Source organism: Frieseomelitta varia, unplaced genomic scaffold (assembly GCF_011392965.1).
Source record: "Frieseomelitta varia isolate USP_RPSP 00005682 unplaced genomic scaffold, Fvar_1.2 scaffold_345, whole genome shotgun sequence".
Taxonomy (NCBI): Eukaryota; Metazoa; Arthropoda; class Insecta; order Hymenoptera; family Apidae; genus Frieseomelitta; species Frieseomelitta varia.
This window is the reverse complement of record NW_025110085.1, coordinates 431,972-458,578: the sequence shown is the minus strand read 5'-3', so window position 1 is coordinate 458,578 and position 26,607 is coordinate 431,972. Positions and strand designations below refer to the sequence as shown.

The 26,607-nt window shown below is 31.8% G+C and overlaps 2 protein-coding genes across 5 annotated transcripts; one reads left to right on the top strand and one right to left on the bottom strand.

Moving 5' to 3' along the window:
- Positions 1-1,647: 1,647 nt before the first annotated feature.
- On the bottom strand, positions 1,648-7,104 carry LOC122530489 (phospholipase B1, membrane-associated-like). Of its 2 annotated transcripts, none has more exons than XM_043657501.1 (7): positions 6,954-7,104; positions 4,616-4,711; positions 4,304-4,515; positions 4,050-4,226; positions 2,653-2,951; positions 1,984-2,162; positions 1,648-1,908 (listed from the first exon to the last, which is right to left on the bottom strand). In XM_043657501.1, exons 1-7 carry the CDS (start codon positions 6,991-6,993, stop codon positions 1,754-1,756), a joined length of 1,158 nt encoding a protein of 385 aa, XP_043513436.1. In that variant the 5' UTR covers positions 6,994-7,104; the 3' UTR covers positions 1,648-1,753. The 2 variants fall into 2 exon arrangements, with proteins under 2 accessions (XP_043513436.1, XP_043513435.1); XM_043657500.1 differs by lacking the exon at positions 6,954-7,104 and adding an exon at positions 6,099-6,358.
- Positions 7,105-18,205: 11,101 nt separating this feature from the next.
- Positions 18,206-26,279, top strand: LOC122530490 (S-adenosylmethionine synthase). Of its 3 annotated transcripts, none has more exons than XM_043657502.1 (10): positions 18,206-18,395; positions 18,873-19,436; positions 20,459-20,536; positions 20,745-20,867; positions 22,176-22,288; positions 23,650-23,793; positions 23,947-24,165; positions 24,245-24,427; positions 24,522-24,655; positions 24,846-26,279. In XM_043657502.1, exons 2-10 carry the CDS (start codon positions 19,322-19,324, stop codon positions 24,949-24,951), a joined length of 1,215 nt encoding a protein of 404 aa, XP_043513437.1. In that variant the 5' UTR covers positions 18,206-18,395; positions 18,873-19,321; the 3' UTR covers positions 24,952-26,279. The 3 variants fall into 3 exon arrangements, with proteins under 3 accessions (XP_043513437.1, XP_043513438.1, XP_043513439.1); XM_043657503.1 differs by lacking the exon at positions 22,176-22,288 and adding an exon at positions 21,402-21,514; XM_043657504.1 differs by lacking the exons at positions 18,206-18,395; positions 18,873-19,436; positions 22,176-22,288 and adding exons at positions 19,535-20,244; positions 21,402-21,514.
- Positions 26,280-26,607: the final 328 nt, after the last annotated feature.

Below are 26,607 nucleotides of genomic sequence, written 5' to 3'. Positions count from 1 at the left end.
CAGAAATCGAACTACATCGCTTCTTAGTATTCTGAGTTTTTTCTACAGTTGATTTCTGCTCCTGTCATCCGAAATGATACTGCTGCTAATCTTAAATATAATGAGTGCAATAAAATGTAATGGGTGCAAGAACGGCTCTAGCCACGGTTATAGTCATTTAGAGACACATTCCATCCGCATCACGGATTTCTCTTCTCTGTACATACATTAAACAATTTTTTAGAATCAATTATTAGGATCAATTAGGATCATTATTAGGATAATTATTACAATATCTTTTTTCATTCGTACATTTTTGAATTAGTTTCTGCCGAACCTCTATGGGGATTATTTTAATTGTATTAACGATGTCATCTGTTGACATTCACATTCTGATCTCTTTATTTTCGTCTATTCTGATGGACTTTCTGTTCATCCCTCTATCCTCTTACCATTCTTACGTTCTTCAACCTCCACTAGTGGCTATAGACAAGCATATAATTTGTTTCTTGAACTGTACGATTCCCATGACCTCCGTCAATAAAATCGTGTAACCAACAGATACGATTTCTTATTTGATTTAATTCTTTCCAATATGCGAAATCTCTCCGTAACAAATTCTTTCTCAAGCACTGCTATCCTCTGATCCATTCTTCCCTATCTACATATATCGAAATCCTTCGACATAGTCTTATCAGTGTTTTAGCCATGAAATAAGTATAACTTTAAGCGTAGCGATTCAATTTGTTCAATTAACAATTCTCTGTTAATAATTCAATCTTTTTCGTACACGAACAGATTTTCTACGTCACTGATCGATTCGATCCTTGCAAATTCATTTGCATTTCTCGATCGGGCAATTTCCTCAATTATTATATATTATATATTATAATTATTATATATTTCCTCAAGTTCTAGACTTAAAACCAATTGTAAATCATTAACGGAGAAATGTTTCAAGGGAACGTCTATATAAATCGTATATTAATTCAGAACAAACGTGCAACTATCAAATTTTGAATACTAATAAATAATAATATTAGAAATGGTTTCAATAATAACAATTGAGGAAACGATTATTATTTTATTTATTAGTTTACACATGATTTTTGTAGTCCGATATGTTTTTACATTGATAATTTCAATTTTTCTGCTTGTAAGATTATTTTTAGCAATTAATGAGTAGAAAATGAAGAGCAAATAAATTATTAAAAATCGTACAGAATATAATACAAAATAGTTAAAACAGTCTCATCATCCATCATTCATCTATCAACATCTTTTAAAATGATTAATAAAAAAAAAAAATATATATGCAATTAGAACAGCAATGAAAAAAAATGAAGGTTAGACATCACATGCAAAGACAGTGGAAAAAAAATAAGAACAACTTTATTATTCATCATTTATGATTAAAATAATAAAAACCAGTCTCAATCATAAATTACACGTACGTATATACATTCTTCAGACTTATATATGCCACAGTAATTAATAGAAAATATGCAATAAGGTTATTAAAAATAAAATACGAAGCAATAAAAAGAATGAAGGTCGGATAGATGATATCACTTGCAAAAATAATGGGAAAAAAATGAAAGTAACTTAGTTTTTGTAACATTTAGTAACATTTATTATAAATAAATTATTTGCTAATTAATTAACAAAAAAAATTTAATCGTGGACTAAAATGGCACTTTGAGTTAGCTAAATCACTAAATCGTCTTCTTTGATTCAAAATCAGCGAGACACATCTTCAATTGGAAAAAAATCTTTATCCTTTCACTTCGTTGATCCCCTTTGAATTTTCACGCGTCATCAAGAATGGTCTTTCTGTAGTAGGGCACGCAAATTTTTCATACAAAGGATTCCAAGTACTAGTCTTATTATTAACCGGTTCCAACAAAGTGTTCCACACATTATTTGCCACTTAGGATACATGAAACAATTTTTTTTTTTTTTTTTTGTATTATAATATGTAGTTTTATCTTACATTATACTTACATCGTGCATTAGATTTTTGGCTCAGGTGAAAACAATCAGCAGAAAGATACGACAGATCGGTATGTCCATCTTCGGTACGTGGTAGTTTTGTGTGTTTAAGAACTGGTGAAACTACTATAGTAAAGTCATTTCTATGAAATTCCGGATAATCAGCAACTTCTTCGTCTATCTCTTGCCACCTGAAAAAAAAAATAAGGCAAGATGACACGCTTGACATGTTCTTTTTATACTTCAGTATAAAACGACATTCGAAACTTGTTTCAAAAATGTAATAATGTATAACAATGACAGACCAAGCTTCAACAAAATTGAATGTTAAACTTTCTGCAGAATGATCATGCTTAACAAGAAAAAATACGAGAAACGTGAAATTTATAAAAAATATTATACAAAAAGTAGAAAAATAAGAAATAAAATGACATTAATATAAAATGGATATTCTATAACATGCTAAAATCTTTACGAACTTGTTGTTGAAAGCTATGAAAGCTATGATAGATTTACATAACTTGATTTATTACTGATTTGATATAACATAGAATAGAAAAAAGAACATTAAATTTTTATAACATACAAATTTTTATAGTCATTTGTCATTCCGCGATACCATTGAAGAGTTAAGCATTAAGTGGTGGAAGGATATTAAAAATTCTTTTGAACTATACAAACCTTTGCAATATTTCATAATACTCCTGTCTTTGATCTCTGAATTGCAAAGCTAACAAGCATGGACATCCAAAAGTAGTCGTCAGATAACATTTCAAAAAGTTTTTTCCTTTACGTGCAGCAACAAGTTCCTTCAAGTGAGGTATTATGTGAAGAACGACCAAAGTTCTTGGCAAATTGTCTCTTAATATTTTAAAAGTATTAATTAGATCAAGTTTGTGGTTGTCCAGAATTGACCACGGAGAGGAAAATGTGCATATGTCGGCACAAAAGTCATTGCTTCCAATGAACAGTGAAATCAGCTATAAAACACAGAGGCAAATACTTAAATACTTAAACTAATTTGCCTAATTCTTTGCCTAATTTGTTGTTCATTCACACTTGTGTCATAGGTCATAAGTTTCCTAATATTTCAAATTTCGTAAAATATGAGAATTTTGCTAAAATTTCTACTTCTAAAATGTTAGTATTATCTTCATATAGAGTAAGTCTGGAATAGTTCGATCACTTTTTGAAAAAAACATTGTACAATTGTTGCTTTTCTCAGATTTTTGTTGTTTCAGCCAAATTTATGCGTTGTTCGTACTATATTTAGGATGTAAATAATTCATATTTTGCGACAACTTTATTTATTTTCATTTCCAATTCCCATCTCATTCGCACGTCTGGCTTAAATCGTGAAAAATAATGAGATATATAGCCCAGAAAAAGTATAACAAGTGAAGAAATTATAAAATTGGTATGCCTTTCTTCTTCGACTTTCCGCAAATATATTTTCGTACTTACAATATCAATCGTGAAGCCAACGGCTGCACATTTAATCCAATCGTGGCCTTTCGAAATTTTGAAATAATTTTCTCCGAATGTTTTTGACACTCGACACTTTTTCTTTTATAAATTAATAACTTTTACTAATTTACAATAATAATGCACTGTACTTATTTTATTATTAATTTATATTATAATCATTAATAATAATAATATACTTATTTAATACGGATTGAATTGTCCCGAATCAAAGCGAATCAAACTATACCAAAATCAAAGACGTGATCGGTCATCTTATCAACATAAAATAAAAGTAAATATGTATTATTGAGATTGTATTGCAGTTTTGCGCGCATTATATATCCGTCAATAAACTTGAAACAGTGTAAATAAACTTACTTAGTTTCTCAAACATCACTAACATCATAACGCGCAATAAAAAATGTTTGGATCCAAAAGTTTCAAATTTACAATTTATAACTGAAATACACTTTCGTCTACAATACAATTGTCGACGTGAGATCTACAATGAAATGATTCATTTATTTCAACACCCCTCTTGCTTCAATTTTAAGATATTAACTTTGACCGAACTATCACGGACTTATCCTACATTCTGTCGAGATACGAACCTTCCAGTGTCTCTTCACATCTATCCTAGAGTCATTTTTTATTCTCCTGACTAGATATTTGGCCATAAACGGCATATCTCTGGACATTGCGCCAATTTCAGCGACGTCCAACTGCGATGGTGATTGAGTAGTTAAAGAATCTCCGTACGCGTAGCCTATTAATTTCGGGTTGAATTCCTAGGTGTAAGGAGACTCGGTTATGAAAAGGATCCGAAAAAGAAAGAGGAAGATTCATACGCGTGAAATAAACGAACTTTAAGAATGTTAGGCAGCGTCATGTGTGTCCGCCAAGTTCCCTGGCCACCAATGAATGCTGACGCGCCTCTATTTTCGACGAACACTTCCAACAAATTAGTCGCATAAAGTCCAGCGCCGGCTGTCAAAGAATCGCCCATCGCGGCAATAACATCTATGTCGCCTGGCCTCAAACGGTGAACTGACTCCGGGATTTCAGGGGACCTACCACCTGGAAGGGTTCAGTACGAAAATACTCAGAGATTTCAAACGTGAATTCGGAAGAGAAGCAGCTTCATGAAACATTGTTCTTTGAACGTCGTTCTAATTACCTGTAACGTTACAAGGAAACGGAGTGTCTTTCGAAACCTCCTCCTGAGCCATTTCCAGATTTCGCGTTGGAAACGATCGTTCCTCATTTCTCATTCCTAGAAATTTTTCGGTGAATGTCAAGTTCGTATAATTACGAATGTTATTGTCTTTCTGTTAAATATTTGATTTAATAATTAATGGCAAATAATTATTTAATTTCTATCTAAATAATTTGAAAATATACTATTATAATTATTTTATTTTATTTTATTATATATACTATATATACTATTATAATTATTTATTTATAATTATTTAATTTCTATCTCAATAATTTGAAAGTATACTATTATAATTATTTTATTTTATTTTATTATATATACTATATATACTATTATAATTATTTATTTATAATTATTTAATTTCTATCTCAATAATTTGAAAGTATACTATTATAATTATTTTATTTTATTTTATTATATATACTATATATACTATTATAATTATTTATTTATAATTATTTAATTTCTATCTCAATAATTTGAAAGTATACTATTATAATTATTTTATTTTATTTTATTATATATACTATATATACTATTATAATTATTTATTTATAATTATTTAATTTCTATCTCAATAATTTGAAAGTATACTATTATAATTATTTTATTTTATTTTATTATATATACTATATATACTATTATAATTATTTATTTATAATTATTTAATTTCTATGTAAATAATTTGAAAATATACTATTATAATTATTTAATTTTATTTTATTATATATACTATATATATATACTATTATAATTATTTATTTATAATTATTTAATTTCTATCTAAATAATTTGAAAATATACTATTATAATTATTTTATTTTATTTTATTATATATACTATATATACTATTATAATTATTTATTTATAATTATTTAATTTCTATGTAAATAATTTGAAAATATACTATTATAATTATTTAATTTTATTTTATTATATATACTATATATATATACTATTATAATTATTTATTTATAATTATTTAATTTCTATCTAAATAATTTGAAAATATACTATTATAATTGTGCAAGAGGATCGTAAATTCGGTTCACCATAGATGGTTCCTTTAAAATCTCTGGAACAAATTTGATCAGTGATGTAAACCTATATCAGTGAATGATTCAAGTGCACTTCCATCTTAATTGCAACTTTAAACAATATCGAAACTCTTAGCCCTTGTTCCACTGACTCCCACGAACTTAAACAAGCTCTCTCTTAAAACCATTACGAACTCCTTGCACATTGTGAATCTAAACATTACAAATTCTACTTTTTCTTCTAAAGTATCACAGAAGCCAACAATCACTGTGTCCCTGACCGTCGCATTTTCACAATTTCATTCCCAAAACGTCTCTTTCCAACCGAGAATCACACGTTTATCTCTTTCTACATGCAGGAAGATCACCGTGTAAGATTCATTGCACAGTAATCGAACACGTACCGAAATTTTGCACCAACCAATTACGAACTTGACGATAAAAATACAGATTTATCGGTGAATCTAAAGCTGTCTTTTGCGACACTGCCAGCACGCATAATTGCAACAGGAGGTAAAAACGAAATGTATCCATCACGTGTTGTTTTTCCAGATAATCAAACGCCGAGGTTTTCCGTAATTACTAATTCACGCTTTTTGTCCGGTTGTAGCTCCGCAGAAGCACTGGATGGATCACTGATCCTTCTGTTCTCTTTCAAAGCCCAGAACAATCTGCGATGTGTTAACATAAAAGTCCGCGCTGGCTGCTGCGTGAGCGAATCATTTAGGACCTTGATCACATCGCAGCCGGTTTGGGAATCAATGATCGCTACGAAGGTTGGTGTTCCAACTTTGAGTGGAATCGCTCGTAAGTTGCATCGGCATTATTTTTATTTGATCGTCTCTCGAAAAAAATTCGAAATCTTTCGAGACGTACATGCATAAATTATGTAAATTCAATGGCCTCTATGACAATTCTCCCATTTAGCAGAGATTAATTTAAGTTTCTGGAAGGAGTGAATTATTACGTACATAGTTGCGCAAGATCGTGTCGAAATATGAAAGAAGATAGAACGAAATTCCCAATAGTTATTAATTCATTTCGTTTTCAAATGTATTATTACTAAATTGCAACGTTGTTAAGTCACTAGGGCAATTAGTAATTTAATTCGAAACTCGTGTCACGTAAATCTAGTGCTCCTGCAGTTCATTGAATTGAAATAAATCTAAATAGCATAACGAAACGTTTCGATGCTATTGTTCTTTTTTTTCAATTTAAAAAATAGTATAATACGCGTATAAGCCATGTAGGAGCCATACCTTTTTTATTCTGGGGACCATACTCGTGCCTATTGTCCATTCAACGGATCTTGTTGCCTGACTTGAAATTACACCACGAAACATTTGTAATTGCTACGTTGGCAAATGATATCACGATGCCTGTTCGATCGGATCTTTTCATGCTACATGTCGCCGACGAAATCGAGGAACGTGACAAAGGAGCTGACGTTACTCGAACGGTACCACGTACCATCAGGAAGTTCATGATCTGCATATGAATAGTAGTAGCGTAGCGCTGATATTCAAACGGGAGCGAATTTCATCTTCGGCAGACTTTCAAGAGTGACGCTAATGGAAAAATGACCTATTGATGAAACGATACAGAAAATAAGGATGATTTAATGTAACAGCAATGCTAACACTTTCAATGCTGAGTTTGCTCGAATATTATTTTCTTATTTGCACATTAACATGCTTGCTTAAATACTACTCTCGAATATCTGATGTCAAGTAATAAAAATGACACTTGTAACAACTGTCATAAATTTTTTCCATCACCATCAGCATTATGATATATAACTTGAGTCCGTACTTTGTATTGTCCGCATATAGTGGACGCATGTTTAATTAATTTTCAATACGGCACCACCGTTCGTGATAATTGAAAGCGCAAATATTTGGTTTTACTTTTTCAATGTTATTTCTATTAATACCGTGAAATATTCTCTGTAATAATTCTTGAAACGACATGCACATGTATCGTACGTAATTCCTTGTAATTGTCGATGCTGGATGCTACCTAAATGCAAATACATTCTTGAATAATTACACGTGCATGAAATATATTTTAATCGGAACGTTTAAACAAAGAACTTGGTGGAGCAGTTGTTGTTGCTGGTCTCTTCTTTCAAATAGAATACTCCGTAACTATGGCTAAGACATACCCATTTATTTATAACAAAGAACACAATAATGACTTAGATTTCAAGAATTTGAAAGAACTTCGTTCGAGTGAACCCTTTCCTCATCGTGTCAAGTACACTCATTTACTGTTCATTCATAATTTTCTTTATCGTATCTATCTCATTTTTCAGAAATTATAAATTAACTAATTATTACTAAATATATTTATCTTTATAGAAATATAAAAAAGTTGAAAGTTGAAAAGTCACGGGAACGTAACTAAAATCTATAATTGACAGGAAAGAAGTTCGATCAAACGACGAGAGCAAGTCGATATAATTATCTCATTAATCTCTACCTTCTTTTTCTTCATTATAATAATCATATTATTTTTCCTTATTAATACGTATATCAATTGAGGAAAATTTTTCAACCTTCTCCCCGTTTTTCACATATATGAACTATTTTTAAAATCCATACCTATGGTTTCAAATATTATTTTGAAGTATTTTATATTTTTTTATATATTTTTTTAAATAAATATAAGAATTATATATTTTTTTAAATAAATATAAGGATTTTCGTAGACGATTATATTCATACCATTGTAGAATATAAATAACTATTTTTAAGTCTGAACATTAGCTGAATCATACTTGTTTTATTCATTGTTAGCAGTTGTTTTTCTAACAATCTATACTTTTCATATACATTGTGTTTTAAGACTTCAAAACACACAATCCGATTTCTCCAAAATAATAAATATAGTTATAATAGTTTCTCAAAATCAATTGATTATGCTACCTTTGTACAGTCAGTTATACTGCAGCCATTTAATTTATTCATTGGGCAGATTGACTTAAAATTATTTTCAATAATTTTGCCTAGTTTCTTATATGTATATTTTATAGTTAAATATAATTTACATAATAATTATCATTACTAATTTAATCATTATATTTTATTTTAAAAAATTAAAAAAAATTTTTTTTTAATAATTATATATATATATATATAATATATTCAATATTTATAAATTTAATTTCTAAAAATAAATAATAAATTATAAAATTTTTTCAATAATTAATTAATGTTAAAATCATATAGTTGTAATTAGTTAATTAATTATAATAGTTTACAATTAGTGTTCTGTAGTATTCTGATCGATTGAGGATCACCGGAAGCAAATTCTACAACTTTATACATGTAGCGTGCCGATCTGATCTCGACGTATAAGTAGCTTTCAACAGATCGGTGGCTTGCTGTCTTTCAACGTTAATGAAAGCCAGCTGATTCAAAAAGGTTATTTTAACGTTAGATTGGTAGGCTTGAGGAATGTACAATTGTCGTAAGAGAAAAATTGATAAAATTTGAGTGAGTTTGATAGTCGAATCTTGACCTGTCGTACGTCGATGGGTTGCTCCGAGACTTCTGTGCGCACTGCACGATTGTCAAAACATTAACTCCCCTTTTCCTTGTGCGTTGGTCTCGTATAACTGGATTTTATGGTTTAGGGAGGTACATATGTTAGTTGCTTCCAGATGTGAGCGAGATCGGTCCCAGGACGTAGTACCTGCACCTTCTAACGGTCCCAGGTAGTCGCAATATAGCTTGGATTTATAGATGTTGTAATAAAGTTCATTTATCGAGCCTTAAACTTGAGCATGACGAGCCTTGGAATTGGTAGTCCTGTGTGACTACAGTAGAAGATGCAAGGTAACGAAGGACATGGAATATGGTCACGGGAGATCCCTGCCGTCGAGAAATTAGAAATTGTAAAATTGCTTTCCCTGGCTCGATGAATTTGTCCTTCACAGTACGAACCACCTCCTTTGTGTTTGGCCGAACAATATACTTACTTTACTAATTATACTTTATTAATTTTTTCGGTAAGGCCGAACAATATACTTACTTTGCTAATTATGCTTTATTAATTTTTTCGGTAAGGACGAACAATATACTTACTTTACTAATTATACTTTATTAATTTTTTCGGTAAGGCCGAACAATATACTTACTTTACTAATTATACTTTATTAATTTTTTTAAATTTTATTTTATGCCTTGTTACTTTTTTAAAGTTTTATTTCATACTTTGTTAATTTTTTAAAATTTTATTTCATACTTTTGTTAATTTTTTAAAAATTCATTAATGTATAATACTTATGCATTTTGTTCGATGAGAATAAAAATACTTCGTCTTTATTACTTGTACCATTGACTAATGTCTGTACCAGACGATATCTGTCCAGCCTGTGGTCTTTGCATCGCAGCATTCTACTTATTTTCCACAGTCAGAAGTCTCTACTTATCATCGATGTTCGTCAGAATACTTCTGATGAATGGTTTGTCATTTCAACCGCGAGATCGCGATAGCTGCAGTGCCGGGGCACTCGTTGATCCAATATAAGACCTATACTACTAAACGTGACGTCACCAGCGCTGCTTTCACGATTAAACGTATCTTTTCGTCATTCAAAAAGAAAGAACATTGAAATACATGTGCTTGGTATATTTATTATTAACAATTCGCGATTATGCGAAAAAAATAACTGATGAAATCTTTGCGCGATAGCGTGCAATTACGTATTTAATGTACTCCGTGATTGAGAAATTATATGATTCGACGGCGTGCCATTTATCGTTTGATAACCGACGATTCTAAGAGTCACAAATTGCAAGAAAGTTTCGCTTGTTTCGTAACTGCTCGAAATGTCGCACGCGGCAACATGCGTTAACGTTAACGTCGCGCGCAGCAAACATTAGGGGAACAAAAAGAACCGGAAGTCAGGTGGTCAGTTTGCCACCAAGCAAAGTGTCGCTTGTCAATTTTATCTTTCTCGAAGATGCAGAAAGTTAAAATGCGAACGCAGGAAATAGATGCGGCGGAGGGACGGTGAATGCTCGCTCATACGCAAGCACAGTTCTCCGTTACTAGGGAACAGTATTTTTAACAAGATTCGTTTGAAAAAGAAAAAAAAAAAAAAAGGAAAAAAAGGGCACGTTATCTCGCTCGGAGTTATTTCGCAATTTGCAATATAAGGAGAGATATAGTTATAATTACGAGAAGTGAATAGCGCGATGTGCTCTGAATACACGAAGGAAAGGCCATAACCTAGACCCAGAGGCAAGCGTTGGAAACTCTAAACGCGTGAGAGAATGGAGAAGGGACAGCAGGTGACTCTTGAATGAACTCGGGCTGCCCCCGATTTTCCAAGTGTTTACCTTATTCAGTGAAATTAAGAGGGCGAAGGAATAGAGGCGGGAGAGTGATGAGGAAAAAAGAAAAAAATCGATAATGGCAGGAACGTGGACAGTCCTGCGTCGACGAACACAGAGGGCAAGTGAAGCCGAGGTAAAGGCTCCTTTAATATTTAGGAGGCTCCTTCTCATCTATTTCGAGCAGCTGGCCCCTCGTCGAGCATCGATCGTATGGTCGGCATTTTCCGTATGAAAGACACTAAAATATATGTATATGCGTATATACATGTAAAGAGAGCGGAAGAGAGAGAGAGAGAGAGAGAGAGAGAGAGAGAGAGAGAGTAACAGCGAGTCGAGTTGGTACGCGCCAATAAGAGAGCAGGACCAACAATGAAAACGTGAAAGAGAAAGAGAGTAGTAGCAAAGATGTTAGTGGAAAGGAAGCAAAGTGAGGAAAGAGACGGAGTGTGCGTGTATCTCTGGCGAGAGACGGGGCGCGGAGAGACGGGACCGAAGGGTTGTCAGGGTCAAGGTTAAGGCAAACCACTCTTCCCTTTCTCTGTCATTCTCCGTCTCTCCGCTGTTTCTATGCTTCTCTCGGTGCTCTCGGTGTCATGTACGCGAGTCAGTGTCAAGGGTCACTGAACTTCTGATTCGGGCCACCTCTGTTACACGCCTTTGCGCGTGTATATACGTAACTCCTAACTTTTCTGCTGATCGCTGAACAATATGGACGATAGGCGAACCAGTTTTCCCCGATTTCGGCACGTGGCGTTTCACATTCCTACAGCTAGTTCAAATTTAGCTGAACGTTAATAGGTTAAATGACACCCAGTGTAGATTTACAGCTACGGCTGACGATGAGGGCACATGTATATATCGCATGTACAGTGACTCGCGAAAGTATTTAAAATACCATTTACCAATATACCGTTCGATGATCGCAGTCGATCGCAGAAAACGACTTCTTCTTTTTTTATTTTATTTCATTCCGATACTAGCGGTGATTCGTAAGTTATTCGAAGGAACGAATCTGTCGATAGATATTAATTAACGGAGTTTCGTAGGAGCCAAAGGTCCAGCAAAGATTAAGATAAATAATATTTTAATATCCTTGACGTTTCAATGTTATTGGCTGGCAGTGTTTACACGTCTTTACACGTGAAATCAAATAAAAAGATTTGATACTTGACGTGAAAAGAATATTTTCATGCAAAATATCCAGTTATCATTTTGAGAGCCAGCTATTGTATTGAATAAATACGAGTCCGTAATCGGCAAGTTCAGAAGGTAGAGTAAGTGTATGCAACTGGCCATTATTACGATAAGACAAAATTCCTTTCTGATTTATTGTATTGACTATCAACTAACGACTACATTTCAGTGCCGTCCGCTTTAATTATTGATTGTGAACTGCAGCAATTAGATACTTTTATCATGGACATTCAAAATACATAATAAGGGATGACATTACATATTGGTATTTCCGTTTTAAATTCTCGATACTTTCTGATTAATTTCTTTTTGCTGATAAGTAGGCGGCTTTTCCCGTCCAATCGTAATTAAAAAGGGAGTGAAATGATGACGTGATATAATGCCTTGACCTATTTCTTCATATTAGTGATTAGCCAGTTAAAATTTTATCACCTATTAATTTATATTTTCTTTCCATCGTTGAATGTTACTAATGAAGTGACGAAAACAATCATAGTGATAAACTCGGAATAATTTAATTCGCGTTATTCCTTTTCTGCGGGATTGAAAATTCTGATACTTGCCTTCTAACATTTCGAGGAAAAACATAACCAACGAGAGAAGTTATTAAAAAACGGCTGATGTCCACTTTGACTTTAAGATTCAAAAGAAAAAAAGAATCCGAAGCAACACTCGTGATTGATAAATAGACAAATCGAACGTAATCGGAGTTATTAACGTAAAAAAGAGAATTGGAAATGCAAGACACGTGTTGAAGATTTTATTGTCAAAAAAGGTAAGCAGGTGGATTTTTATCGTAAGTCTGTTCAAACTAATGCATTTCCAATGATTTTCTTGATTGCAATTGGATTGCGAATTCCGTCAAATATTTAGTGTGTATGTCAAACCATTGGTTTTGGATATCACTGTTTGATTAAGAAAACAAATCAGTTTAGGAAAATCTTTTCTATCTAAGTCGTAACTTACGAATCAACCTGGTCGTGTTGTAATATTTTATCGTACATAGATGTGACGATTGTAAAGATAAAAATCACGACGTGCAAAAGTTTCTGATCAGACAGACTTTTTACTGTCTTAACTAATTCTTTTAGATATTGAAATATGAGTCCGTGCTTTTGAAATATGAGTCCGTGCGACTGGGATCAATCACATATTGTCGAAAAATTGTTTCGAATGGCAGTGAATGTGTGTGCATAATCGAAATCGATTTCTTTTTTTTTTTTCTTTTCAGTTTACTGTATATTATGGTCAAGATTATCGCTAGAAAATAGCAATTGTGATATGATTAGATATATTTACGTCTATATTTATACAGTGATATTTAAATCAACCTCAAAGCAGTAGTTAAGGGAGATGGATTATTATACAGTCAAGTTCATTCGTTAATTATTATTTTCCTGAATTAAGATACATTCGTTTTTTCTATTCGTTAACGTCGTTTACGTTGAATCACAATACGACATATTTTCTATCACAATCTAAATAGATTGTGAAATTAATTACTTTGAAATTGTAAGCTAAATGTCATAAATGAATGTAATTTTTATGGTTTTTATGGCATTTTACGGATTTTACGCGGCTTACAACATCAGTTCAAAGGGACAAGCATTTACGTTACGAGGATGATCGTAAATATTTTCAACTAAAATAAAAATTCACGGCAAGTCGTATATACTGTTCAGCAGTTTTCAAGTTTCGCCAATTTTCGTATTAAATCAATAGTGGAATTGATGCATCACAGACCGTACTAGTCTCGTCCAAACGTTCAGGTAATCGGTGAGGGTTCAACCCTCCAAAGTTCCCACCTACTCGAAAGGTGTATTTACTTTTAGATTAAACTTTTGTAATTGTATGTACGAGCGTGAAGGAGAGTATGTAATTTCGAGCGTATCTGAAAATAATACCCCTCAGTTATCCTATAGTGGATACTTTTTAATAATTACCACTTTTAAGATAATAATCATCTTTTCTTTTTTTTTTTTTCCTTTATTCCTCTAATGACTATTTCCAGCAACAAAACTCTTGCTTTATTTTTACTATCTTTCTATACGCAAGAAATATTTAACAACATTATATAAGTTATTTTTTAAATTCCCAAACAATTTGAAAAGTCAGAGAAACCTAAAAATTAAAAAGACCACTTTATTTATTGATATTTTTGAAGAAGAATTTTCATAATTATAGTTAAAAATTATGGCACAAGAAAATGTTACTGTTATACATTCTCACTTTATACGTATGAAAAAAGTTAATATTCTGAATTAATATATACTGCTATATATACTTCAGTTTGATTTATTACTGTATTGAATTTGTATCCTCGGAGTGTTCAATTCCTGTAAATTCTTAAATTTTATCCGTTAATTCTATCATCACAGATACAAATACAATAATTGCTTTCTCACAAGTAAGATAAAGTAATATCAAAATGATGAACGCAATTTATCATATATGATAAATATTACGACCGAAAGTACTAGTCTCGATGGTCAAATTGCGTATTAAGAAATACGCGAATGATAACAGAGAGCCATTCGGTATATTAGGTACAGTAATGTGTTGTCCAAGTTGAAAAGTCAATAAGCCATTCAACAAAGCGTTTGGTACCATTCAAATTTTAAAGTAAGATGCAGCCGTCTTATGTCAACGTGCGCATATTTAGTTGTCAGTTGAATAAAAAAAGCGATGTTTTCTACATCGTTCCAACTAAAATTCTCAAGAGAATACATAATAAATTGGGAGTGTGTTTGACTAACAAAATGTTCGAAAGTTAACAATATCGTTGTGAGCGATATCATGCAAATTTGGCTGACAATGAGAAGTGGTCTATTTGATTCGTACGAAATATTATTCCCGACCATTGAAATAGATATTTTTTTTTTTTTTGAAACGACTTGACGATAACCAGTTTTATTGATTTGCAAGACGCGACTTGTATAATAGCGCGAAACGTAAATAAACTACGTATAAATAATACGATTATCAAGTTTATCAAACGTTAACATAAAGTGTCACTACCGAGAATGATACGATAAAAAGTCATATTAAATCAAATTCCGAGAATGTTATTTCAAAAACGTAACAGTTCAATGAACTACGAAACACATATTGATTTCATATGTACGTCCAAGGGACGCTCAAGTTAACATATTCAGTAAACATTCAATACTAATTCAATTAAATCGTCAAAGGACAAATATCGAATCGAAATTGAAATTGAAAATAATGAAATTTTCATAAAGAGACGGCGACAAATTTACATTTATGAAATTACTTTTATGAAAATATTTTTATTTTATGAAAATATTTTTAATTTAAATCCCTTTACAAATTATCAGACTTAATTCTCGGAAGCGGAAATTTCTACAAAATATTTTCAATGTTGTGTACAATTTTGCATCTCGCAAGTATAACCATGATTACATCATTAAATTAACACAAAAAGTTTTAAACATATTTAAAACATTTTCGTAAATTGACCATAAAAATTGTTTGAATTGAATTATTTTTGTAGCAATTCATTATACACAGATATATTTCATGTGAGATAAAAATTGCGTCAGAAAAGCATGTGCTTAATTCACACTCGCTGAACCATACAATCAATTGAACAACGTAAACGACCGATATTAATAAAAAAAAAAAAAAAAAAAAAAGAAGACACGAAGATAGAGATAAGTATTTAGTGATATTTATAAAATATCGGATTCATTTTTCGCACGCTTTATCTCATGAAAATTTCGCAGATCTAGGTAGAAGAGCGAACAACGCATGAATTGGAAAATTATTTTTTTGTGTAATTTTATTTTTTTGCTTGTGTATATTATTTATTGAACAAGTTAATATTGATTATATGAGATAAACTACTGTTTTGTAATTCCTCTTTCCTTATCTTTGCTAATTCATTCTACCCGATAATCTTAGTATTCTTTGATAATCGAATATCAAGCGTTCTTAAATAGAAGAAGAAATAAAAAGAAAATGGACAAATAATGATGAATTATTATTACATTCTTCGAAACGATTGATGCAATATATATGCGCATTGTTTGTGCAACTCTTGCACAAGCATATGCATGTGAAAAATTATATGAGAAAATTATATTTATGTTGGAGCAGGTATATATTATCTCATAAAATAAATTCCTCATTTAATCCTTCCATTTCAAACCAAAAAAAAAAGGACTTTCCCGCTGCTTTAAGAAAGTCTTCAGCATTATTTTTTACTTTTCACAAATTCAGAAAATCCTCTAATTGATAACAAAATATGATTCAGTCGAATATGATACAAAGAACGCAGAAAGATCAATTTAAATTTTAGATACCTTCTGAGAATTTTCTTCGTTATTTCAATAATAATTTAAATTTAATCTTTTCTTTCTATTATTGATATTGCAATATTGTCCAAATAAATTATCGTTACAGAAATAACGAATAACTCATTTCGTATTATTGCAAATCAATATGTATGATTATTTTCATTGCTAATATCTGTTATCGTAATATTGCAATGCAAATTACATTATTCCATCACACGTAAACTTTCCAGAGTAAAGAAAGTCTTGACTCATATTTCAAACACATTATTTCATCGGTATTTTAAGGGATATATTTGCAAGCCATAAGATTGTGTTACAAAATCAGCAATCGTTATATTTCGATGATGCAATAAATGTAATAAATGGTTCCTTAAGTTAAAAAAAAAAAAAAATAGAAGTAACAAAATTTTTGACAAAATTTTTTAATGTAAAGAATCGTAAATTATAAGATTTCAATAATACACTTGTTCTGTAACGTTTATCGAAAGCAAAATTAAATTTTAATCCCAAATGTTCATATTAAGATTGATTCAATCAGAAAAAGTTTTGAAATAAATATACGTTTCTTCGTATTAGAATATAGAACACAAAATTAAAGATGAAAAATTCGCCTCAATGTAAAGTAAAAATTGTTTAATGTTAAAATGCAAACAGTTGAAGAGTCATTTTTATAGGACTGACACTAAAATTATAACACGAGTTTCAAGTTTCAAAAGTTACTTCACTGTAAAAGATATATAATTGCAAAAAAGAAGCTTACTAGTAATTTACACATATGTATCTCGTATTCAGCTTTGTCAGTGACATTGTATCAGACTGCTCTATGATTACGTGTTCTCGCCCTGAAATGATTACGCATGGCGGCTTTTTTTCTGAAAATAAATCATTGCGCGCGTGCAGTATGAAATTACACACACGTTTCTTTTCTAAAAAGTTTTCTCGTTGAAATCATATGCATGAATTCGAATCAGCACGTGTATACGTAGAGCAAATTAGATTAAAAAAAAGTTGAATTGGCCTAAAGTCATGATCATAGCGAAACAATTATATTAAAAACGTACACTGTACTGAAAAATTCATATTTTCTTCCAAGTAAAATAATATGTTTTCCAATACTTAATTTTATGAAAAATTGAAAATGTCGTAACGTAATTACTTACGTATATATGTTTCGCGTAACGTGAAAGTGAATTTTATCATAAAAATAGGAAGGTAAAATATGATTTACAACTGTTCCATTTGCACAATTTAATATTTTTAATATTGTATTACTTACAGATGTGAATAACTATTATTCACGAAATAAGCTTACTGACATAAGAACGATCAACAAGGACAGGTGGCCAATCATTTTTCATTTATCCTGTCTTGGCAAATTTCATTTTTGCTGTTTTTTCGTGAATTATTTTGAAAACTCTTATTTTGTTGAAACTTGCGCAACAGCATAATCTACATTAATGAACTTCATATCAGTTCATTATTTTATTCTACGATTCGCTATGTTTTCTTTAACAACTTGCAGAATTAGAATTACATTCTGTAACGTGCATATGAATGCTTAAACTCTTCCCCCCCTCCCCCCCTCGAACATTTCTAAATCATGGAGGGAGATTCTACGACATATAAAAGTCTAACTGATACGTAACATCTACTCAGTATAAATTCTGTTCTTTCGGAGGAAACGCACAAAGTGTATTTACTGCAGTTTGATAATAATTCATGTCGATCTGGACTCGAAGCTCAAAGTTCAATAACAACTATCCGGTTCCGAAGGAAAGGAAGTTTTCCATTCGAACGAATCACGGCGATTTCCTGAAAGCTCAAAACAATTAACACTTTTAAGGTAACGAACATTTTTAACTCGATCAGAATATTTATCCGCGTGAATGATTTACATGAATCTGCTATCGGTAAAAAAAATTATGTGGTGAGAAAACTCAGCTTGATTATATCAGTCTCGTTTGATGTAACAAGTTTTGAGCCTTTGTCAATACCACGAGCAGTTATAGTTTATAACAAGAAAAAAGAAAAAAAAAAAATTTAACAATATATTGCATGTGAACGTATTTACGATAAATAATGTATCAGTAGGGAACAACAATTTTTAACGATTTACAAAATAGATTCATTTTTCTTTAAATATCGAGGAAAATCACTTACATTCTATTCCATCAGATATTGTGATATCGTTAGTAAGTAAAAGCATAAAATTAACGATCGCAAATGTATGAGTAATTAGCGTTACTTTTAAAGTCAATTCAATTACTGAATTGCGATCTTTGAGTACAATGAAAGAGAGAAGCATGACATCTTTTTGCAGGAGTATTAAACACGTGGACAAGACACGTTTGAAAAGGGAACGCCAAGAGTTTATTAGAAATCGCAATCAAATTACGCGCCATTCGTCATCTCCCGGGTGATCGAGCGTCATGTGATTCGAAATTAGCCGAACGAAGCGACGACGGTACCGAGGTTATAAATAGCGGCTGCCAGAGAGTGGGGAGTCTCTTTTACTTTCTACACTGTGCCGTAGTGCGTTTGGTCCACGCTCGCCTCGCTATTACGTTGTGCGCTGTGCTGGTGTAGAGTTCGCTCGTGCCGAAACCAAAGTAGGGTATAGAGATCAGACTTAAACTTCCTCGCTTTCTTTAACAATTAACAACGTCAGACAAGCTGAACCTGTCAACGAAGTCGGGACACGTGGCCGAAGCATCCGAGCGTAAACGAAAGGACCTAACGGCTGTATCTATTACCACGAAACGAAGGAAAATGCCGGAGACCGCTCACCACATGAACGGATACGCTAACGGGCACACGCCGCCCGAGCTACAGCAGGACACCAGTTTTCTATTCACATCAGAGTCCGTTGGCGAAGGCCATCCAGGTAGGCACCCTGAAAAGCATGCGTTCGTCTCATGACTCTTTCGTATTCCGACTGATATTCGTGCCATCTCGCCTCGAGCGAGTTCCATGTCGGTGAGCCGCGTGTGCCGCCATGAAACTCGACGAACGGGCCACACATATATACTGTGTGCGCACGCCGCGATTCTACCCTTCCTTCTTCCACACTTTCTTTACATTCCTTAAAAAGCTTCGAAATGCGAGGATGGTGTTACGTTGCGACTCATTTGTTCCCCTGGTTCCCTTCTTTATGCCTGTCGAACGCGGGATATCGACACGCTCGAATACTAGATGGGGGGGGCCACATTTTTTTGAATCGCTATCGGAGCAGAAGCCAAGCGGCGTCGCCATGTGCTCCTTAATATCGCAATTTGCTGTGATCTTCGATTTTTTGTACATACGTCTTTCCCTTCTACATTTCTGTCCCGTCTTCCTTTAATTATAATTTCCTGTCAAACATCCTTTGCAATTCAGTTGCGAAATACATACATAATTCGACCGATTTATTACTAATTTATTGCTGATTTATTAATGTTCGAGCATCGTCTCACACGTGTACACGTTGAACGTAGTTGATATCTCTTCTTCTTCTCGGTTCTGAATCTTCATTGAATTTCTGCTGTAGTTTCAGTTATTTTTTAGTTCGTGTAACCTAAAGTAAGAAACCGAACCAAAGATGTGATTGAATTTCGTTTGGTTTACCATAACACCAAACTTTGTAATATCGGGCAGCCCGAACATCTTGACAAAATTTTGCAAATGCGTATAGACAGAGTTTGAATCAATTAGCGGTATAGTATATATTTCATTTTTTGATTATGCAATTGTTTCTGCATATAATTACATTGAGATTTATACATTTGTGTAAATTACACATGCGAATAATTCGAGGAAACACATGCTAATCATTCGAGGAAACACATGCTAATCAGATATGAATTAAAAATGATAATTATTCAATAATTATAGTCTAATTTTTTTTTCATCTTCCTCTTTTTTTTTTAGATAAAATGTGTGACCAAATAAGTGATGCTATTTTAGATGCACATTTAAAGCAAGATCCTGATGCAAAAGTTGCTTGCGGTGAGTTTCTACAAAAATGATTCTAATTTTTCAAATAAATTGAATCAGCTGGTGTCATAACCTCTATTTATAAGCTAGTCAGTGTGACCTTGAGTTAAAGTTATTTTGAATCTTAGAACTCTGGGAGCTAGTACTTAATACAGCTTAAATTAGTAATTAAGAGTACGCTGATTTAATTTCTACATATTTGTATTTTTCAATTATTTAGAGACTGTGACAAAAACAGGAATGATCCTGTTATGTGGAGAAATCACATCAAAAGCTGTGGTAGACTATCAGAAAATTGTTCGGGATACTGTCAAGCACATTGGATATGACGATTCGTCGAAAGGTAAAGAACATTCTCATTTGTTCTTCATGTTTTCCTCTCTTCAGCGATGTATGTTTGTTAAATCCTTTAATACCTTCGAAATTTTGTTAAATTTATTTTATCTGTACATCTAAAACATTTGAAATTTTCCCTGCTAACATAAATGATTTCCATCTTCTTAAACACATGCCCTGTGGCCGGAATGATGTCTTTATTATCTTATTCCTCATAAAATTCGCCTCATTTGGTTCTCCAGAGTCAGATATTATAAATACACGGTCGAATCATGGCACGAAATATTCCGGCATTAAATACAAATTTTATTGCTGTGTTTACTTATTACGAAATTACAAATATTTTTGTCTAATTTTGAAAATGTATATTTTTATAATAGAAAGATGTGCTTTACGCTACATACACGTTAGTAAAATATTAGAAAACATTCCATGACTCGATCGATTGGATGACCAATATCCTGCTCATTATCTTTCGGAAAAAACATACGTAAAGGAACACGTATGAATATGTAACGTAAGCATATCATGATCGTGGCAGGATTCGATTGGCGTACGTTGAACCTTTTGGTGGCGATCGAACAACAATCTCCAAATATCGCTGATGGTGTTCATGTGGACAGGGAAGAGAAGGACGTGGGTGCAGGTGATCAGGTACATAACCCATTCTCAGCCCGTGCCGCAGAGCAGCCATATAATTCAATAACATTTTCTTTTTTTTTTTTGCTTTACCCTCTCCCCTTTTTCTTATGATACATTTGATAGAATTCTTATAACATACATTTTCCTTGTGTTATGTGTGAATGTGTGAATCTGTGTATGCAAATAAGAATTACAGTTGTTCGGATACATATTTTACAGTATAAGAATTCATCTTATCAGGAAGATTTATGTATAAATAAATTCTACTCGTAAATCGAGGCATTCTAGGTTAAAGAAATTCATCACTAAATAAGAATCAAAATAATAATTATTACCAGATGTGTAACAACACTCTATTCCATGTAACAACACTGTTTCATATATTTTAGTTGGATTTTGATGTTACATAATGTGGAATAAAATATTAGATAAATATTTTATGAAATAAATATTACATAATGTTAGATAAAAAAAGAGATTTTATATGGTATTATGTATAATTAGGTCAGAATCAATTTATTTTTAACTTTTTTTAAAGCAAGGAGGTTTTTACTATTATTATCTTGTAATAGCCAGAGTAAACTGGGATACAAAACAGTAAAGCATCGGTGTAATGAGAGTGTTGATATTCTTGGTAGCAAACATTTATATCTCATTCATGTAATTTCTACAGGTTTTGACTTCAAGCTCTGCAGTGTTCTGTTGGCGCTTGATGCCCAATCACCAAATATTGCAGCAGGAGTTCATGAAAACCGTAGTGATGAAGAAGTCGGCGCAGGAGATCAGGTCAATTAGCATTCTGATCAGTTCGTTGGAATTTTCTGTTCTTCTCTATGTCTTATCTAATGCTAGTATAGTTAGTCCTTTCTAGTTTCCTGTACATAATTATTTTTCTCACTTTCATTTTGCATCATTGTTATGTAGGCACATATTTAGTTCTGATAACAGTCATCCAGTAGCTCACTCTTCTTTTCTGTTTCATTCTATGCTGTATGTAGGCTTATTACATTAGTTTCTTTCTAATGTTATATATCGTTATGGTGAAGGTATATCATTAGAATTTGCTCTCATAATTCAATTATCTTTTGCATCTTCTGCCGGCTTTTATATTCTTTGTGTCTTCTTTCATTCTAATTTTAAAGTGTTATTAGTCATCTATTAAGATTTATAAAGATTCATTGACAAATTGACATTATGTGCAATTGTATCCCAATTTTTTTCTGCACATTTTTTTCTTCATTTCAACATTTTTCTTCTCTGATAAGTGTCATAAAATATATGACTAATGATTCAACTCTTATATTTGTTTCTAATTATTTTAATCAAGTTTAAAGGTATTATTATTTCTGTAAGTTTGTGTTATCATTAACCCTTTAGCTACGGCGTGGTTGGCCGTAGAACTGTAGTATCATCTGGACTTTTCTGTCGCGGAGTGCATGTAAACGAAATTAGTAATGTAGTCGATATTGACCATTTCCTGTTAATTGTGTAAGTTCAAGAAATCCACAAAATTAATAGAAAAACAAAAGGCGATAATAAACATATGTTCATTTCAACTTAAAAATGATAATTCAAACCTTATAATAGTGTATGAAGACGAGATAATATGTTATAACCAAGAGACACAGATACGCACTCTTAGAGATATCGCTTAACACTAAAGCATTTTACGAGAAAACAAATGCGCATCTTAAGAAATGAAGACATTTCCACATTATCTCTGCATTGTATACAGTTTTTGAACCGCTAAAACAAGTGAGCCACTTTAATGGCGCTTTGTTCTAAAAAATGAGAGGGAAGCCACTTTGGTGGTGCATAGTAGCTAGAGGGTTAAAGTGTGTGCTGTAAATAGTAATGTAACAAAAGCAATTAATTTAGAAATTAGTGAGTATGGTTGTTCCAGTGTTATCACTTAATAATACTGCTCTGTATGACACTTCACATTACTTAAAAATTTTCCTAATACATTACAGTTACTGCAATAAATTAACTGTATGTTGTATGCACTCTATTTTATTAATGCTTTATTTCCTGTATTACATAATTATATAATATTGTATATTAATTAGGAGTACAATGAATCTTTTTCCTGCTTTAACTTTATACCTTATAAAATTTAGCTGAAATAACTTCAATTCTTCTATTAGGGTTTGATGTTTGGATATGCAACAGATGAAACTGATGAATGTATGCCACTAACTGTTGTGTTAGCACACAAGTTAAACCAAAAAATCGCAGAATTAAGACGAAGTGGTGAATTATGGTGGGCAAGACCAGACTCAAAAACACAAGTATGATAATTATTCAATGATATCACATAGTATTTGCTATTCTTGAGTGCCATAATGTAAAATTACGTTATTAATAATATAACTGATGCGTGCATATTCTCAAATACGATTATTTTTTCTAATGTTGCTTTTCTCTGTTACATTGTAAAATAGGTTACTTGCGAGTATGTAATGGATCATGGTGCCTGTGTACCTATAAGAGTTCATACGGTAGTTGTGTCATTGCAACATAGTGAAAAAATTGGTTTGGAAGAATTGCGTAAAGCAGTCATGGAAAAGGTTATCAAGGAAGTAATTCCAGCAAGGTATCTGGATGATAGAACAATCTTCCATGTTAATCCTTGTGGGTTGTTTATCATTGGTGGTCCACAGGTAAAGTGTATATTTGTTTATATTAAATTTATGTCAATTTTTTGTAAAATGTGTTTAATAATACTTCTTTTATTAATAGAGTGATGCTGGTCTTACTGGTCGTAAAATTATAGTTGACACATACGGTGGCTGGGGAGCTCATGGTGGTGGTGCATTTTCTGGTAAAGACTTCACAAAAGTTGATAGATCTGCTGCTTATGCAGCAAGATGGGTTGCTAAATCTTTGGTAAAAGCTGGTCTTTGCAGACGTTGTCTTGTACAGGTATAAATTATATTGATTAAAGAAAAAAAACATTCTGCTATCTAATAAATTTTGCTCTTTGATGAAGACATAGATATTCACAATGAATTTTTAGGTTTCTTACGCTATTGGAGTAGCAGAACCTCTCTCAATTACAGTTTTCGACTATGGTACTTCTAAATTATCTCAAAACGAACTTCTAGATATAGTCAATAAAAATTTCGATTTACGACCTGGAAAAATCGTTAAGTAAGTACATTTATACTTTGTATACGTTAAAATGATCTATATTTAAATTGATATGATTATTCGATGATGTCACATTGTATTTGCTACTCTTGAGTGCCATGATGTAAAAAACATTACTGAGAATAATAATATAAATATATTGAACACAAATTTAAACGTAGAAGAAATTACATACATAATGTTTTTTCAGGGAATTGAATCTTCGTAACCCCATTTATCAACAAACTAGTACTTATGGACATTTTGGCCGAGAAGGATTCACTTGGGAACAACCAAAAACTCTAATTCTTGATTGATGAGAGCATAGGTTCTAAATCAGTTTGACGTTTTTTTTATTGCAAAACGTCTATCAAAAGTCGTTCTCAATAATCATATATCTCGTAAATGTTTTCCGAGATTTTCCGACCTCCGCGCTACTTCGTCAAGTCCATCAATTCCTTTTGCCAATTTAGTACTAGCAGGAAGAATAACATTAGATTTTTCCACATCACGAAGTACTTGGTATTATGTAATATAGTACAAATTTGTTGATTCAGCATGCAAGCAAGAACAGTTTTTTTTTTTACTATTTGCAATCTGAATTGAAGTTTATCAATCATTAAGTATAATGAAACAATCGGCAAAGGAAAAGGTGAACTAAGCCTGTTATGAGTCTGTTACCTACACTGTGTATTTGCAACAGTCACGTAAGATAGTTTATTTACCAGTGATATACAACTCATCATGGCTTATAAGTGGTGTGTGTTGGAAGTAAAAATGACAAAAGAACAATAATACTAAGAATGTGTAAGAAATATTCTGTATTTGAAAAATGTATAAATTGGCAACATCGGGCCGTGCCTCTAAACAACATTTGAGATGAAAATATTATCTCAAATTTTTAGCAGTGTTTTAGTACGGTGTATGAACGTACGTGAAAGCTCGACCAATTTTGTTTTAAAATATTAATATAACATTTTAATAATTTGTATTTACCTATCCTAGAAAATTAATAATATTGATGCTTTCATGTACGTTTTTTCATTAGAATTATTTATCGTTCGAGTGCAAATATAAACTGGTAACGATTATGTACATTAATTTTCAGCAAAGTGGGAAAATTAAGCGACCAATTATAAACAAATTTTCTTTTTCATATTGTTTAAATCTTTCATGACAATGCAGTATAATCTTGACGAGGGGTTAATAATATCGCATTTATTTAAATCTTTTTGTCGATCAGAACGTACAACAAAATTTTTTAATTACATTTGCATTTAAGTAATCGCGATACTACTAACTCTCATATATACATATTTTCTCACTTTGCTTTGTTTGAATAGATAATTGTAATAGGTATTCTCGATTTCGCAATGTATAGCAAATATGTAATGCAAAATCGAACGTTAGACCTTATTTTATGGAGGTCTAGAGCAAATCGTGTAGCGGAGCTCGATTTTTCCAAGTTGTAGTGTGAAGATCTGTGACATTATCGTATTTTAAATCAACAAAAATGTAAATGAAATTTAGTAAATTCGTTCCATTAGATTGATGTAATGATCTATCATATAATGATATTGGCAATGTAAAGAAACACAAGATCATCATATGCAAATCATAATAAAAAAGATTTTTTAATAAAATACTAAACTGTCATTCATTTTTTGTTATAAACAGTTTATAAGTTAACAATTCCTTTTGCAGTTCCTCATAATGATAATCTATAATCTAACAGATACACAGAAAATAGCGATGTAGTTGTGTAAAAAAAATAAACGTTTATAACTATTTGTTTTTTCGATAATAATTAAAAAAATACAAAACGAAAATTTTATCTTTTACATTTATTTAAAGTATTTATTTTAAGACTTTAACATTAGTTTACTAATATATATATAATTATTAGTTTTGTACTTTTATTATTGTAATGTATATTATGTACAATTTTTGTTGCCTTACAAATTTAATTGGGA